General features: G+C 42.5%; 1 protein-coding gene across 1 annotated transcript in view; it reads left to right on the top strand.

The window, feature by feature from the left end:
- Window positions 1–18,022, top strand: part of Zyg11a (zyg-11 family member A, cell cycle regulator) — a 44,294-nt gene that overhangs the window by 22,708 nt on the left and 3,564 nt on the right. The window contains exons 4-11 of the mRNA XM_005398774.2: window positions 1,564–1,704; window positions 4,865–5,041; window positions 7,846–7,910; window positions 9,004–9,103; window positions 9,209–9,262; window positions 12,664–12,825; window positions 13,063–13,107; window positions 16,227–16,421. Coding sequence (XP_005398831.1) covers window positions 1,564–1,704; window positions 4,865–5,041; window positions 7,846–7,910; window positions 9,004–9,103; window positions 9,209–9,262; window positions 12,664–12,825; window positions 13,063–13,107; window positions 16,227–16,421 — 939 coding nt within the window. The remainder of the gene's footprint in view (window positions 1–1,563; window positions 1,705–4,864; window positions 5,042–7,845; window positions 7,911–9,003; window positions 9,104–9,208; window positions 9,263–12,663; window positions 12,826–13,062; window positions 13,108–16,226; window positions 16,422–18,022) is intronic.

Raw genomic sequence — 18,022 nt, 5'->3', positions numbered from 1 at the left:
GCAAGACTTTTTCTTACTTGAAATGTGTAGATTTTTATTTTCTAATTTCTTTTTTATTTGTTTTGTTTTTTTCCTTTTTGAGACAGGGTCTTGCTATGCAGTTCAGGCTTGAGCTCACTTTGTAGCCCACAGTAGTCATGAACTCACAAAGGTCCTCCTGCCTCAGCCTCCTGAGTGCTGGGATTACAGGCGTGCACCACCACACTTGGCCTTGCTTTTTGTTTTTTAGAGACAGGCTCTGACTATGCCACTCAGGCTGGCTTTGAACTCACTTTGTAGGTCTGGCTGGCCTTCAGTTTGAGGTAGTCCTCCTGCCTCAGCCTCCTGAGTGCTGGGATTGCAGGCATGTGCCACCATACCCAGCTCATTTTCTAATTTTTTTCTTTTTTTTTTTGGTTTAGGGAATTGAACTCAGGACCTTGCACTTGCCAGGCAGGCACTTGTGCCTCTGAGCTAGATCCCCAGCCCCTCATTTTCTAATTTCTTACTATTGTTTTATATAGAATTGATCAGGGTCTTATTTCTTTGCACCTAATTCAAAGGCACTTTTGTCAATTTAGTTAAGTGAGATTTCATCAAGAGATGATGATATTGTGGTGGGAAAGAGTATTTTTTTCTCTTTTTGAGGCAGGGTCTCAATATGCAGTTCAGGCTGGCCTTGAACTCACAGCATTCCTTCTGCCTCAGCCTCCTGAGTGGGGTTTTTATTTTGACTTTGTAAGATCCTCATCCCCCATTCCCCACCCCATTGCCACTGCCATTTCCATCTTTTTCACTAATCATAAATCTGCAAACTGGGTCATGTCTAGTTTTATTTAACTTTTTTGCTGACTTTGTGGTTTGGAAAGAAGATGGAGAGGAGGGGATGGTCCTGGAGGCCGTAGGGATGGTAAGAGTTCAGGCGATTGCCACTACCTTTTAGATACAGTATTTATATAAGATTGACGTGTATGCTTCAGTGATAGAAGGAAAAATTACAATGCTAAGTAAAGAACTGTTACAGCTGATTTTTCATATTTTATGGTGCCTTTTCCTTAATTTTTTGTGTTTGAGTACTTAGAAAACATTTATGATTTATTGAAAAATTTATGTGTATTAACTGTAATGTAGGGGTTTTTTGTTGTTGTTGTTGTTTTCTTTTTAAGTCAGGGTTTTACTGTGCAGTTCAGGCTGGTCTTGAGCTCACTTTGTAGCCCAGGCTGGCTGCAAACTCGCAGTGATACTCCTGCCTCAGCCTCCTGAGTGCTGGGATTATAGGTATATACCACCAAACCTGGCCTGTGTAATGTAGTTATAGGAATATGCTACTGTATTTGATTCTGATGCCACCACTTCATTGCTTTGTTAAATTAGCAACATACTTAACCTATCTGGACACATAGGTAAAAAAATGAGGTTAATGAGAGAATTAATTTTTTAGAATTAGGTCTACATGAGAACCTTCTAAATAGCCTGGAACATTTAATTGAACACCATTTAATTGAACACCTAATTGAACCAGGGGAGCTCAAAAAAGACTGCTTGGGGATGGCCAATGAAACCTACTAGGACTGTGTTTTTCAGGTTGCTGGAGGAGCCAATATCAGTCAGATTGCTGAAGCACTGAGCCAGTACAGGAAGAGGTCATGTTACATGAAGGAATCTCTCTACAAACTCTTCACAGAGACATTTTCAGTACGTGTAACCATGCCTGCCATTTTAAAGGTAATTGCATCTCAGAAAGGCAATCTTGATTACTGCATCTCGGTTCAATTAAAATTGTTCGCCAGAAATGCTACAGTAATTACAGTGCCTTGTTCTGTAGCGAGTCAAGTGCACTCATCAAGAAAGGAAGTCGGGGGGCTGGGGATTTAGTTCAGCGGCAAAGCGCCTGCCTGGCAAGCGCAAGGTCGTGAGTTCGATTCCTGGTACCGGAAGAAAAGACAAAAAAAAAAAAAACAACCAAGAGAAAGGAAGTCATTGTTGGTTTTACCAGATTGTCTCTTGCTTTGTGCATCTGAATTTATGTGAGGAGCTAGGGATGTACTTCGGTGAAAAAGTGCTTGCCTACTGTGGACAAAGCCATGGGTTTAATCTGTAGCACTGCTAGGGGTGGAGGGAGAAAATGTGAATACGAATGAATGAATTTGAGTTAAGAATTTGGTTTCAGGATGTGTCATTTATGTCTAGATATTCTCCCAAAGCCTCATGCTCATAGGTGGGGGTTGGAGAGGTAATTGGATTATGGGGACTAATTCACTGGTGGGTGTATAGCTAAATATGCTGTTAGGCGGTAAAGCCTGATTCAAGCGGAGGTGTGGCCTGGAAGGATCTGCCCTCTCCCCGACCTTGTTTTTTTTGAGATCGTGTCTCACCATGTAGTTCTGGTTGGCCTTCAACTCACTGTGTAGTCCAGACTGTCCCCAAACTTTTTGCAGTCCTCCTGCCTCAGCCTTCTGAGTGCTGGCATTACTTACCCTGTGCCTTTGTATGTTGGCAGTGTTTACCTTGCTTTTGATTTTTACAGGGACTCACAGGTAAGAGTTTGCCTTAAATCTCAGAAGAGACTTTGGACTTAGACTTTTCAGCAGTGCTGAAACTATTAGACTTTGACAACTTGTAGAGGTAGACTAAATGCATTTTACATTTAGATGCCTGTACGTGTTTTGGGGGCTAGGGGCAGAGTGTTATCATTTATGTCTAGATGTCTCCCCAAAACCTTGTGGTTATAGGTAGGGCTTTGGGAGGTGGTGGATCATGGGGACTAATCCACTGGTGAGTTTATAGCTAAATGTACTGTTGGGGAGCATAGCTGGTCTGAGAGGAGGTGGGTCACTGGCGGTGTAGCCTAGAAGTGTCTGTCCCCACCATGGTCTCTCTCTCTCTGCTTCCTGTCTGCTATCCCTGAGCAGCCCTTCTCAGCCATGCCCCTCAGCTGTGCTCCCTGTCCTTGGACTGAAACCTCTACAAACTGTGAGCCAAGATAAAGCTTTCCTCCTGCAATTGATGGGTGTCAGGCATTGGATCTCAGTGAAAAGGAGGATCGCTGTGCTATTTCGTCCAAAATAGGACTTAAACATCTATTAATGTGAATCACTTTGCTTCTTATGTGTTCATTAATCCCTAAAGAAAAATCTAACATCTGATTCTCTTGCTCTTTCTTTAATGGTGCTATAGACCAAACCCCAGACTTCACACATGCTAAGCAAGCACTCTACCACCGTCTCTATCTCCAGCCCCTAAAATCTGATTTTCTGAATGAAAATAAGAACAGCAAAATAAAAGTACTTGAAGGTGGCCAGATCTACAATTTAAAGTATTTTGTGAATAAAGTAAAATTGCTAGTTTTGATATAGCCCTTGGCTTAGAGAAAAATACATTTATTTTAAATATAATCAAAAGTATTTAGTTGTTTGGGAAGGCAACTCTATTTATTTATATTTTATTTTTTAATTTTTTTTTTAACGGAAGTGTGCTTTGTTTGCTTTTGTGGTGCTAGAGTTGAAATGTAGGGCCCCTTACCTGATCCGCAAACATTCAACCACTGAGCTACACCCCTGGCCCTATGTGTGTATGTATTTTAAACTACAGTTATGTAAAGCTAAATGAAACAGGAAAATGAAGGATCTTTTAAAATTTTATTATTGTAATATTCGCAGTTCTTTAAAAATGTGGCAGGACCGGAGTGGTAGCTCAGTGGGAGAGCACTTGCCTGGCACTGAGAGACCCTGAGTTCCAGTCCCAGTCCCACCAAAAAAGGGGGCTGTTTCTCCAGCATAAGAAAGTAAATTTGTTTACAACTTAAATGCAGGATTGTGGCCAGGCACGGTGATGTTCACTTGTAATCCCAGCTCCTTGGAGAGGTTGGGGCAGGAGGATCACAAGTTCGAGCCCAGCATGGCCAACTTAGGGAGACCCTGACTCAATATTTTAAAAGGGGCAGCGGAGGTGGAGGATATAGCTTAATGCAGAGGCCCTCAGTTCAGTCCTCAGTACCACTGATCGGTTGATCAGTTTATTGATTGATAGAAAAGTGAGCGATCTTCGTCATGATTCATGGCAGTATCAATAGGGTCTGAGGTGATATCTCTATAGTAGCGGAAGTGGATCACAGTGTCCCTCAGTGCTGGAGTAAGAAGAGCCCAACCTTAGAACCACGCGCTCTTGCATTTGTGTTTTAGGTTTACCGCAGTCTGGCCTCTAATGATGTAGTGTTATATTTTACTCCAGTGCTTTTCAAATTCTTACTCTTCTGTTGGTGGATTCACTCATCCTTTGTCTGCCTTGTGTTTTTTCTTGTCACACTTTCCTTCCCTAGGAATCCCCTCTCCTTTCTAGCCTTCTCTCCTCCAGCCAACCACCCTGCCTGCTGTGCTTTTGAGTAAAGGCTTCCAGTCCCTTATCTGGAAAGGCCCGAGTGACTGCACCCTCCGGAACTACCTCAGATAGTTGTTTCGCTCAGACCTCTTTCATGGGGCTTTTTCCAGTTTCTTGGGTTAACGTCCCTCATGGTGTTGTTGTCACGCCCTGTTTTTCTTACAAGGTTTTCTACTGAGAAATAAGGTATAACTTTGATTCACATTTGTGTCTGGTGCAGCACCTTGAATGAGTGAAGTGCAGTAAATGGTTATGAAATCAATGTCACATAGAAGTACAGAGGAGGGAGGTGACTTACCTAGAGCCACACAGCTGGTTCCAGGCTGCATTTAGATAAGAAGGTATTGATGCAATACCTCGATGTCTTAAAATTAAGAGTGTCTTTTAAGTGCTGAGGACAAGGAAAATGTGTTTCATTGAGCGAGTGCCTTTGCCAGCGGAAATAAACACAAGGCTGTGGGAAGAATGGTGATGCTGTCCTGTGCCACTGACTCAAGTTTATCTTCAGCTTGTAGCTGTAGGAATGAGGAATCACCCCTTGGATCTGGCAGTGCAGTTCACAGCCAGTGCCTGTGCGCTCAACTTAATGCGCCAGGGCCTGGCCCGGGGGGTGCCTGTGCGCCTGTTGTCGGAGATCACCTGTCTGCTGTTCAAGGCTCTGAGAAATTTCCCCAGTTACCAGCAGGTAATTTGAGTTGAATGTTGTACTTGTTAATGCTTTTCTTTTTTCTTTCTTAAAAAAAAAAACCCAAAATTTCAAAACAAGATAATAGGAGGGTAGCAATGGTTAATATGTTGTGTATTGTTATCTTTAAACTAGTTACTCAGAGTACAAGATATAGGCATTTAATTGTCCAAATTGTGCCTTTTACCCTCATGAAAAACATGTATTATTTAGGGTTTTTTTTTTTTTCATTCTCCCAGAGAAAGAAAGAAAAGAGGGAGTGGCAAAATAGATAAGGAGTTCATATTTGTTATAGGAAAATACGAAATATGGATAAGCAGTAAAGTTAAAAAATTTTAAACTCGGATAAACCAGTTACCCAGACACATCTTTTAACAAGTCAGTATATACTTATAGGCTTAAAAAGCTTGACCTTTAATGCATACATGAAAGTTAGGTTGAATGGAAATACAGATCTGTATATAAAAGCCAAAACCGAGAAACTTCTGGAAGAAAACAATTTTTTTTTTTTGTACGGGGAATTGAACTCAGGACCTTGTACTTGCCAGGCAGGCACTATGCTGCTGAGCTATATCCCTGTCCCCCAGACAATATTTTTAACTCAGGGTAAGTCAAGTTATTTTAAGGTACAAAAGCTACATACTTCTTTTTTAAATCAGAGCTGATTGCCATGGCACAAACCTACAGTTCCACCTACTTAGAAGACAGGCTGGAGAACTGCAAACTTGAAGGCCATTGTAGGCAGTTTATCAAAACATCATATCACAGTTTCTTTTTTTTTTCTGATACTAGGAATCGAACTCAGGACCTTGCACTTGCCAGGCAGGCACTTGTGCCTCTGAGCTATATCCTCAGCCCTCACAGTTTCAAAAAGGGGAGCAGGCATGGTGTAGAATGCCTGTAGTCTCAGCGCTGTGAGAGTAAGGCATGAAGATCTCAAGTTCAAGCCCAGTCTGGACAACTTAGTGACTTAGCCAAAGCTGGTCTCAAAATAAAGAGCTGGGATACCGCTCAGGATAAAGGCCCAGGATTCAATCCTCCGTACTGCAAAATGAAGTAGCGGGGCTGGAGATGTAAATTAGGGGTACAGCATTTGCCGGGCATGCGCGAGGCCTGGATTTCATCTGCCAGCACTTCAGGGTACGGGTAATTATTCAAAACTAAAGACTGTTGGTACACACACCAAAAAGTATTTTTGAAGATTTGAAGATGATCAATATATTTACTTATCAGGGAAATTCACTTTAAAACTACAATGAAATACTACAACTCCTAGAGATCATTCTACCTCTCTTAGATTGGCTAAAAATTTAAAACGTGACCATAGCAGGGTGTGCAACAACCGAAATTCTTTTCTCTTTTTGGTTTTTTGAGACAGGATCTCACTATGTAGTGCGGGCTGGCCTTGACTGCCATGCCTGGCTGAAATTCTTACATTGTAAGAATGTAAAATGATAATAAGCACCAGCTCAACAGTGGTAATTTCTTTAGAAGTGAAATACACACTTTCCATACCCAATCAGTCTGTGTCTTGCTATCTGCTGAAAAGAAACAAAGGTTTATGTTTATATAAATGCTTATACACAAATGTTCATAGTAATTTTATTTCTTGTGTGTGTGTGTGTGTGTGTGTGTGTGTGTGTGTGTGTGTGTGTCTTTGAGGCAGGTTCTCTACGCAGTTCAGACTGCCCTTGAGCTCGCTTTGTAACCCAGGCTGGTCTCGAACTCAAAATGATCCTCCTGCCTCAACCTCCCAAGTGCTGGGAAGTAACTTTATTTCTGATCACAAAAAATTGAAATTGGGCTGGGGAGATAGCTCAGTGACACAGCACCTGCCTGGCGAGCACAAGGTCCTGAGTTCGTTTCCCAGTACCCCCCCACAAAAAAACCCTGAAATCATCCTAAATGTCCGACAACAAATGAATAAACAAATTGTAATTATTTGTATAAGGAAATAGTATTTGGCACAGAAGGAATGGAGTACTGATACCTACAACGTGGATGAATTTCAAAAACATTTGCCAAGCAAAATATGTGCAAAGTAGGTACTATATGATTCCATTTATCTGAAACTTTCTGGGACTGGAGCTTGAAAGTTGGATTCCCCAGAAGGGCTGACTCCCAGTGAACCTCTGGGGGTGATGGAAGTGCTTTGATTGATTGATTGATTGATTGATTGATTGGTTTTTTTGAGGCAAGGTCTTGCTATGTAGTTCAGGCTGGCCTCGAACTCAAGGCAGTCCTCCTGCCTCAGCCTCCTGAGTGCTGGCATTACACATTTATGCCACCACACCAGGCTTGATGGAAGTGTTTTTAAAGCTGACTGTGATGGTTACACAGGTGAATAAACTTGTCAGCTCCAACTGAAATGTGTACTTGTAATGTGAGTTGATTTTTAAAAATAAAATAAGGATGGCCCTTTAAGAAGTCTGTATTTTTGACTAGTCTTGGGAAGTTGCAAGATCCTGCACACCCAGCCTTTGTTTTTTTTTTAAGCAGTGGCAAAGTTTATTTGAAAAAATGAAGAGTGAGGGAGAAACTGGCTCTGCAGAGCAAGCTTGGGCTGAGTAAAAGAGGAAGAAGCAAGATCAGAGGACCCTCTGGAGGACGCAGGGCGGGTTATCGTGAGGCAAGCCTTCGTTCTTGCATGGGAGGCATCCGTTGTAGGATTAAATGAAAACCTTGTAAAGGTCTGGGTCCGCTGCAAGCGTAAACATGAACAGCTCACTGGTAGCACTGTCAATAGAACCTGTTTTTAGAATGAAGTATTACATTTGCTCATTCACTTCTTTTATTCTCTTAAGTTACAGAAGAATTGTCTTCTCTCCTTAACCAATTCCAGAATTCTCATGGAAGTTCCCTTTGACAGGCGAGTATAAACTTGGTCCTTCATCGTGCTGTTGGGTAGTGTTACCCTGAGCATTACTGGCCTTTGGCTGTCAGCAAGGGTGAGATTAAGGCTGATAAGGTACTGGGGAGAAGTTGCTCCCTTGAACCTCTTCCTCAGGGACGCGCTTGGCCCTCTAGTTGCAGATGTTCTCCCCGCGGTGATTCTAGTCCCTGCGGTCGGGGAAGAACATGTGCTCTGGAGAGTCACGCATTCCTTCCGTTATCTTTGCACATAGGTTTCCTCATGAAGTAGTGAGTGACTCTTGTTCTTGTTTGTTTCCTTTCATGGTACTGTGAATTGAACTCAGGACTTTCTCACTGAGTGCATCCGAGGCCCTTTCTGGTTTTTGAGACAGTTCCTGAGTCACTGAATTTCCCAGGGTGGTCTCAAACTTGTATTCCTCCTGCCTCAGCCTCCCAGAGTGCTGGGATTACCGGCATGTGCCACCATGCCTGGTTAGTAGTGACTCTTGAGGGAATTACATGTGATGATTGTAAAATATCTGTAATAGTGCCTGTCTTTAGTATTTGTTGCTCTAATAAACCTTAGCCATTTTTTTTATTATTTTGGCATTAACTGATTATTAATTTAAAAAATTATCCTGTGCATTGGCATTGCACAGGGATTCTTTTTGAGACATTTGTAATCTTCGACTCACTTCTCAGTTTAAAACATGTATACTAGTGCTGCACTAAGCACAGAAGTTAAGCACAAGCTGTGAGCTGAGCTCTGCATTTTGGGGGCACGGTTGGCTGTAGCTGAAGTCACTCCAGCTGAGTGATGTGCCTGGCGTTTTGGCAGTGTCTGCAGTTCTCATTACAGACTACTGCTTCTGTGGCAGCTGCCTCCTTTTTTCAGACTCACCATCGTAAGAAATGAATGCCAAAATGTTGAAGTATTTCTTAGATCTGTTGAGCTTGTGATTATGTTTGCTTTAAAATTTTCTTGCTGGGGATCAGACCCAAGACCTGGCACATGCTAGGCAAGGGCCCTCCCACTGGGCTACACCCCAGCCTGCTCACAGTTTCACAAACTTTGTGTAATTGCGGGCGAAACGAATTCTGCTTTTCAGGTTTAGTGCTACCAGGTTTGTCCTAGGATGGCTCTACCGGCACGAGAACCCCAAGGTCCAGACCATGGTAGTGAGCATCATCTCTACCCTCGCCCTGCAGGTAATGGCGCTGGGTTGCCACAGCCAGGGCTGCCGCGGCCAGGGGGGCTGTCTCCCTCTTCTGACGGCTGGGACACTTCACCTGTGGCTTTCTGTTTGTTTTTAGCTATCGCGTGAGCAGGTTACACAGCTGCATGAAGACCTCTTCATGGCGGTGAAGGTGGGTTGAGTTGATAATTACTTTTTTTAAAAAATCAAAGTGATTTTTAAGGAATGCAATTGAAAAAAATGAAATCATTCTCAAAACCCCGTGAAGATGAAAGTCTGTGAGACTTGCTCCCCTGAAGAAAAAGCTTTCTACTTCAACAGCTGTTTGCCTCCCACATTTCTTTTAAAAACGTTTATCCTGCAGTTTTTGTACTTTACTCGTTGTGGGTATTACCTATTGATTTTGTTGTTACGGTGAATAAACACTTATCCATCCTATATATACTTTTGTAAGTTTCTATCTTCCTCATTCTTCAACAAATTTAAAGTGCAGATTTTGATAAATCAATAATATTATTTACGTTAGGATTATGCTAACACTGCTTACTAACAGATGTGCATCGCTGTTTTGTTTTTCACTTCTCTTAGTTTAGAGGAATTTGAGCCACCTTTTAACATTTTTCAATGTTGGGCATTGAACCCAGGGGCCTCACAAATGCTAGTGGTCTACCACTGAGCCACAGGAGCTCCATCCGCAGCGCTTTGTTCTCCCTCCCTCCGCATGGGGTCTTGCTGTGCTGTCCAAGCTGACCGCAAGTGCTCCCTTCAGCAGCACATGTACCAAGTTGACCTTGTACCCCGGATCCTCCTGGCTCCCAAATAGCTGGGATTACAGGCATGTGCCGTCACGCTTGACTTTTCACGTCATTTATGTTTCATGTTAACTGTGCACTCATGGCCTTTATACAGTTTCTTTTGGGTTCTTGGCCTTTTTCTGATGTATAGGATGTTTTACATGTTAAGAAAATGAGCTTTTCACTTTTTTTTGCAGTGCTGGGACTCTAACCCAGAGACTTAGACTTGGTAGGCAAGCACTGTGTTGCTACAGTGAGCTGTCTCCCCAGTCCTGCTTTTGACTGTTTTTTTGATGCATTCTGTTTTTCCTCAGTTTGCTGTTTATCTGTTTTTACTTTGCTTATAGCATGTTTGGCTGTGTAACTTTTTTCTGTAGTTGAATTTTTTATGTTTCTGGGATTAATGGCACACTTGGGAAGTATTTTCCTGTTTTGGAGAGTAGTTTTTAAAAGTTCCTGTATTTTTTATCTGGCTGTTCTCTCTCTCTCTTTCTCTTTTCTTCCTCCCTCCCTCCTGTCCCTTCCTCCCTCTTTCCCTGCCTTTCTTTCTTTGGGCGGTGTGCTGAGAATTGAACCCAGTGCCTGCCACATGCTAGGCAAGTGCTCTGCCCCTGAGCTACAGCCCTAGCCCTCTTTCCTTTTTCAGTGTGTAAGTATTTATTTGGATTCTTTGTGAGATGTAGGGGTCTGTGGTAGGCAGGAGTTCTTTAGTTTGTATGTCCGTACGCCAGTCTTCTGGAAATACCCTCACTGTCCTCTAGGCATTTTGAGTCCAGCCAGGCTCACGCTGAGGATTCCAGGGTCCGTTTGTAACTTCTCCATGTGTTTCTATGTGGCCTCTGCACCCTTCGTTGAACAGTTTTCTTCTCCCTACTGTTATGCAGTCTCTTTTTATCATGTATTAAAGTTCCTTGTACATTTGCATCTGTTTCTCAACTTTACTCTGTTCTATTGTTATGACTATTTTCTAATTTTATAAATGTTTGAATATTAAAATCTGTATTTTAGTTGCTTTTAGTTATCTGTTTTATATATGCAACCACCAGAACTGGCTTTCCTAAGAAAAAAATCTATTTTTGTTCTGTTGTATTAAATTTGTGGATTGAGTTCGAAAAAATTAACACCCAGTGATGTTCATCTTTCTCTAAGAATAGCGCATGTTATTCCATTTATTTAAGTCTCTTATATATCCCAGAAGAATGTGGAATTTTTTCCCATGTTTCTATTGTATATTTGTAACATTTATTCCAAGACTCTGTACCTTTGACATTGATGCTAGGAGGCGAATCTTTTGAGTATTTGATATTCAGCTAGTGGGTTTATTCTGTTCCATTAGTTTGTATATCAGTTTTATAATAGAGGTAAAGTTGAGGATAAAAATAGGTATAGAAACCAAGAGAGGTGTTGGACATGTTAATTTCTGAGGTGCTTGAGACGTCAGGAGGGCAGTTGGATATGTGGAATGAGGACTGTTGAAGTTGGCAAGCTAGAGGTTGAGTCGCTGGACATTTTGCTTACATTATTTTAATAGTATGAAGGGCCAGAACCTGATTTCCCCTGATTGGGAAAATGGGAAATGAAAGGTGGAGGCAGCTTTTTAAATATATTTTAACGAGGGCAGCAGAGAAATATATGTAGTTAGTATTTTTTTTTTGTAAGATGGCGTACATCAGCACTTTGTAAAATTTTTTTTTTTTTTTTTGGCAGTACTGATGATTGAATGTAGGACGTTCACACTGAGCCGCATCACCAGACCTCTCTTATTTTTATGATGAACTGTCTTGACACATTCTGCCCTGAGCGGGCAAAATACTTGCTGGGACTCTCCTGCTCTCTGTTAACAAGCATGTCCCGATGTTTGGTGCTGCTTTATTCTCTGTGTCTTTTCATGGCCTGTGCAGTGAAGGTGGTCGTCTGTTTCCTCTCACTTAACAGTGTTGATGCCTGAAAGAAGAAAGAAGCTGTAGGTGCTAGCTTGACTTGTCCAGAAATAGTCTCTGCTAAACTGGCAGGTTGCAGACTGATAGTCAGCCAGAGGCCTCTCCAGGTGCGCGGCTGCACGGCTGGAACTCTGGAGTTGAGCTCCGGCACGGTCTGGCCTCGAGAGCACCTGAGTTCTTACCCAGGACTCTGCCAGGCCTGTGTGTGCTCCTCTCCTCTGCCTTGTTCCCTGGTCCTGGCCTGGCTGGCTTTTTCTTCTCATGTAGCTTAGTTATCACCTTCCCTCTCCCACCCTGTCTAAATCCTTAAACGTTTATGCATTTCTTTCAGGACATTTGCCAAAACATAAATTCCTTCATTTAGGTGTGAAAAGCCAACTTTTGTTTTGCTCTTTCTTATGCAAATGAGTACCTGACTTACACATAACATTGGCTAGGTTCTCAATCAATAAAAGTGGGAGAGCTAATACATACTTGATAATCAGCTTTATTACCAACCAATCTAGAACTGAGCTAAATGCTCAGGAAACTTTAAATCTGTTTTGTTTTTAATTCTGCTTTAGAGATTGAACCCAGGACCTCCTTGTACATACTGGACAGTTGCTGTATTGCTGTGCTACACTTCTAGCCCCAAAGCTAAAATTTTTGGTTTCTCTTTTTCAGTTAATTATAAAAAGTATGAATGGTAGGTATAATTCACTTTATAGAAAGAAAATAGATCAGTAGAGTATTAAGTGGTAGATCGTGGTTTTGATTCTAAAAGTCTTAACTTTGCTTTCCTTAAACTGGAAATTAGCATGTCATGAGAGCGTCTGACTCCCTGTCTCTTTGGTTTTTAGGAACTTCTAGAAATAGTAAAACGAAAGACTGCTGAGAATTCGGATGACACCACCCTCTTGTTTTCTCTCAAAGCACTTTGGAATCTTACCGATGAGTCTCCAGCTACCTGCAGGCACTTTATGGAGAATCAAGGGTTGGAAATCTTCATCCACGTCTTGGAGGTGGGAATACAGGATGGAGTTCATATGTAAAATCCTTTCCTGCATGAGCTGGGTTTGGTGGCATACATTATAAAATCCCAGCATTTGGGAGACTAAGGCAGGAGGATTGCTATGAGTTCAAGGCCAGCCTGGGCTACATAGTGAGTTCAAGGCCAGCCTAAACTACATATAGCAAGACCCTGTCTCTAAAAAAAAACTTTCCTTCATGAAAAAGTAACTTGTATATTCTTTTGACAGACTTTTCCAGAGTACACAGTACAAAGCAAAGTACTTGGTCTTTTGGTAAGGTGAATTGTTCTGAATTAATTTTAATTACTTAGAGAAAACTAACCGTTATATAATACCTACTATGTGCTAGGCACCTTTGGAAGCAGCAATTTACATGTATATACTCAATTTTCACATTATTTCCATAAATACCACTATATATCAATCAGTGGTATATCAGAGAAATCAGTTATCTATTTCTGTGAATAAATTACAACTTAGTGGCTTAAAACAGTAGCCTTTTTATTTACTTAAGACCCTGTTCAACAGTTTGGGTTCACCTCAGCTCCACAGTTCCGCTGGTCTCATGCAGGGAGACTCACGCGGCTGTGGTCATCTGGTGGCTTAGCGGGGACCAAATGCCCCACGCTGGCCTGACTCACGTGGGTGTTGGCGGTCAGCTGGGCCTTGTGTCTCCCTGAGCGTCTTCACGTGGCAGTCTCCGGACAGCTAGAGGGCAAGTACAGGTGCTTTCCAACCTCTGCTCACACCACATTTGCTGACATCTCATTAGGCAAAGCAGGTTACATGGTTCAGCCCAGGTTAAAGTCTGTGTCCATCCTTGATGGGAGGAACAGCAGAGTCACGTTGCCAAGAGGCATATGCACAGGGATAGGAAAGATTGTGTTGTGACCGCCACACATTGTTACCCACATCCCATAGACATGGAATCCAAGGCCTCGAAGTACTGGTTATCCTTAATCATCTAATCAGTAAGAGAATCAGAGTTCAAACATAGACAGGCCCCAGAACCTCTGATATTAGCCACTTTGCTATACTCTCTTTTATCAAGGTAGTCAATGCTTTAGAAGTTTGTTTGTTTATTTAGTGGTACTAGGAATCAAACTCAGGACCTTGTGTTTGCCAAGCAGGCACTATGCCGCTGAGCTACATCCCTGGCCCCTAGAAGCTTCTTTGGTCATAATCCTGTACTGCCTTTCAGTCAGATACTGCATAACTGGCAAATTTGTTTCCTAAAGATAAAGGTTTACAAAGCACAGTGAAAACATACTGTAAGCACCTTCAGTGTTCCCTGCTGGGTGCAGTGGGAGACACGGATGCGTGATGTAGAGCAAGCAGATGGTTCTGGTAACTTTGGGCAGGTGGTGTCATACTACTAGAGGGGTAGCTAAGGTCGTATCTGTATGTGTTGAAAGAGGCCAAGTCCAGCGGGAACTTCAGCTTCCAGATTATGAACTCTTTGAAAATCAGGATCATGGTCAGTCCTCTGTGTGTACCTGTCAAATACAGGACTCAACGCAGCACATGGGAATGCTGTCACAGAGAGGAATAAGTGATTTACCCTCCGGATTCTAACACTGAAGTGTCAGGAAAGGACAAAGAAAGTGGGGGACAATATAAATGTAATCACATGAAGAACTCTATAAAATAGAAGTTGGGAAAGAGAAGAGCAGTGGGAAATATTGCCAGAAAACTGGAATGAAGCCTCATGCATCTTATACAGTACAAGATGTACTTTGTAATTTTAGTGGTTTTTTTTTTTTAGGGTGTTGGGTATTGAACCCAGGGCCTTTGTCTTAAGCTACATCCCCAGCCCTTTTTTATTTTTTATTTGAGACAGCTTCTCACTAAATTGCCCAGGCTGGGCTTTTGGGGTTGAACTCGAGATCCACTTGCCTCAGCCTCCCCAGGTTGTGGGATTGCAGGTGTGCACTGCCCCACCCAGTTTAAAAGATCTACTTTGTATGTTGGGTGTGTAGCTCAGTGGGATGCTCTGGGTTTGATCAGGCACCACACACATACTCTTTCTATCTTGTTAGGAGCCTCCCTTAGACTGCTAAATGTTTACAGGAGAAATAGTGAGCCGCAAGTGAGGTGTCTCTTTATGTGCACCAAGAACACTACTATCTTGGCTCCTTGTTTGGAGCCGTCTGATAGGCATAACCCTGAACTCATGCCATTAACAAGGGGAAGAGTGGGCCAGGGCTATCCTAAAGACAGTGTAATTTGTGCTTCAGTCTTTACTGCCTGTGCTCTTGTCAACATACCAGTATCTGGGATGTACTTTCCTGAAGCTGCTGAAGCAGCAGAAATGTTAGCAAGAATTTAAAGTGACTGCTCTGTTTACTTTGGCTGTCTTAGCGCGTCAGACTTTTGCCTTGTATGAACAGGCCCTAAAGTGGCCCGCAGTGATTCCATCCTCCTGGGGTTCATGTCTTTTTACGCTCCCCTGTGCTTAGCTGTGGGCAGGACCTGTTAACCTGCTTCTAACCAAGAGAATATGCAAAGATGATAGGGTACCACTTCTTGATTATTTTACAAGGTACGTACAAAACCATCTTCGCTAGCCAACTGTTTCCCACTGGCTTAAAAGGAATAAGCTCATGAAGTAAGTGGTTGTAGAAGGGAGGTGTCTACATTTCAAGGACATTTGGGCCACCTTTAGGAACTCAAGGTTACCTCCAGCAAGAAACCGAGTCTCTCAGTTCTGCAGCCGTAGGAAATGCATTCTGCCAGCAATCTCAGTGAGCTGGGAAGTGGATTCTCCCTCATGGAGTCTCCCAACGAGGATGCAGTCTCACAAGACTCCAGAGTAGAGGACCCAGCAAAGTGACCAGACTTCTGTCCCACACAGAGTTTGAGGTGTAATAAATGCATGCTTTTTAAGTCACTGAGTTGTGGCAATTTGTTACACAGAATAGAAGACTGATGCAGTATATAAAATTAGGAAAATATTCTTTGCCTTTCATTGTTAGTGTTAAACTTCAGGATAAGGTAACATTGATTAGGCTGCTAATAAAGTTAAGTATGTGACTTGGGCTTGGATTTGTATTCTAGTTTGGCAGTTACTAGCAATGCGAACCTGACAAATAGTCTTGCTGCAAGCAGTCAAGTTTCTCTGTAGGGTTATTTTAAAGAAAAAATGAGAGAGAAAGCAGATTAGAAAGGCATTTTTCTTTACTGCTGTGCCTGGCACTTAGTGTTTACTCAGGGATTTGTTATCAGTGATCATGGTCATCTTGAAGGGGTAGGATTTGGGTGTTAGGCTAAAAGCGCAGGGGGAGGGAGTGTGGGGAGTGTGTCTAAGCTGAGTAGCAGGAAAGAGAGAAGAGCGAGTTCTCGAGTCTTTCTCCCTCCTGCCCCTGATGCTCTCGTATCCGTCTGGCCTATAGAACAACATAGCTGAAGTTCCAGAGCTCACCTCCAGGCTGATGACTAAAGATGTCGTGAAGCACGTCAGCGCTTTACTCCACAGCAAGCACATGGAAGTGAGCTATTTTGCTGCGGGTGTAATAGCCCACCTGATGTGTGACAAACAGCCCTGGCCGTTGGGTGCCTTTCAGAGGACTGCTGTTCTCCAGGACTTGGTACAGGAACCATTCTTCTTCACAAAATCTAGTGTATCTCTTCTTGCAGATAATGTATGTTTCCAGGTCACACGAGTTCTAGAAGTCATGTGATCACTGTAAAAACGAGGAAACTAAAGAAAAAAATTGCAACTTGCCCATACTCGGCCACCTGAAGCTAATCTCTGTTAATGTTCTGTGTGGTGCCTCTTGTGCATGGCGTATTCTAATCCTCTCTTCCACTTTTAGCTCGTTCTAAAACTATTCTTTTGATGTTTACGTCCATATCTCTAAGTAGCATATTTCTGTTCTTGACTATAACTTTAGGCATCATCAGTTGGTTTTTCCATCCTGGGGTTATTTTCTCCTGCCCGTCCCTCTGTGTACCCTTCCTGTGCTCCAGCCGTGAGTGTGTCAGTACATTCAGACATACCCGGCTTTCCCTTCCCAGAGCATCTTCCCCGAGCCTGCAGTGTCCCTCCCATTTGGTGTGCGTGTTGTGTGTATCCACCGTACCTCTGTCACTGTCATTGCTAGGATACTCCTTCCCCGCCATCCTGGGGATGCCCCTTGTCTCTCTGATGTCAGGTTCCCTACTCCCCCGCAGAAGCATGGCTTCAGTAGTTTGGTTTTCCCCCTCATGTTAAGTCATGTCCTCTAGTTGCTTCCTAAGCAGAAGTACATGAGAGTAAGAACTCACTGGGTCAAAAGCCTGGATATCAAGTCTAGCTTTGCAATAGCTTCCAACAGGATTTTTAAGCCCGTGTTCTGTTCTTTTGGTCCTCAGTATTGCTGTTGAGACATCACTCAGGTTCTTTTGAAGGTCCATAGTGTGTAGAAATCACAGTGAGGTGTCTTCATATGAGTTTATTTTCATATGTTTGATTGAGTACTTACCACTAGTACTTCCTTCTGTTCTGTTTTTTTTTTTTTTGGTGGGGGTGGTGGTGTGTACCAGAGATCGAACTCACAGCCTAGCCCATGCTAGACAAGTGCTCTTCCAGTGATCTGCGTGCTTGGCCTGAAGTTGTTCAAATCTATTGTAAATCCCATTCTTTTGTTTTCCTTCTCTTTCTGGGGGGTTGGTCTTTCCGGGCTCATTTTTTTCTGATCTTTTTGAAAAATTTCCATTTCTGTTGGATTTTGTATTTCTGCTGTTACAAGAACAACTTTTTTGTTCTTTGGGTGCTTTTCTTTTCTTGCCTTTCTTCCTCCCCTCCCTACCCTTCCTCTTGCTTTGTTTTGCTTTATGAATGAAATTAGGGCTGGGCTAGTTAGGCCTCACCAGTCATCTGAAATGGTACACAACTTTATCTTTTATTTGGGGTGCTGGGGATCAAACCCAGGGCCTTATGCATGCTGTTCAGGTGTTCTACCACTGAGCTATATATATCCTCAGCCCCTATCTGAGGGCTTCTAAAATATGCTGTCCTATCCTTGTTTTATGTGCTATATGTTTTTATTTATCTCTTTAAAAGGTATTGACAATTTTTAGTTTTATTTTTTCAGGGTTTCCTCTTCCTTCAAGGTCTCTATTTTCTGCAGGTTTCTCTTTTTTTCATATTTTGTTCTGTTCCTTTATGTTAGAGATAGTCTGAGAATATGTGGTGGTATTTGTCAGT

The sequence above is a fragment of the Chinchilla lanigera genome, unplaced genomic scaffold (assembly GCF_000276665.1).
Source record: "Chinchilla lanigera isolate Chin_1 unplaced genomic scaffold, ChiLan1.0 scaffold00063, whole genome shotgun sequence".
NCBI classification, from domain to species: domain Eukaryota; kingdom Metazoa; phylum Chordata; class Mammalia; order Rodentia; family Chinchillidae; genus Chinchilla; species Chinchilla lanigera.
The sequence above is the reverse complement of the archived record's forward strand: the minus strand, read 5'-3'. Positions and strand labels throughout refer to the sequence as shown.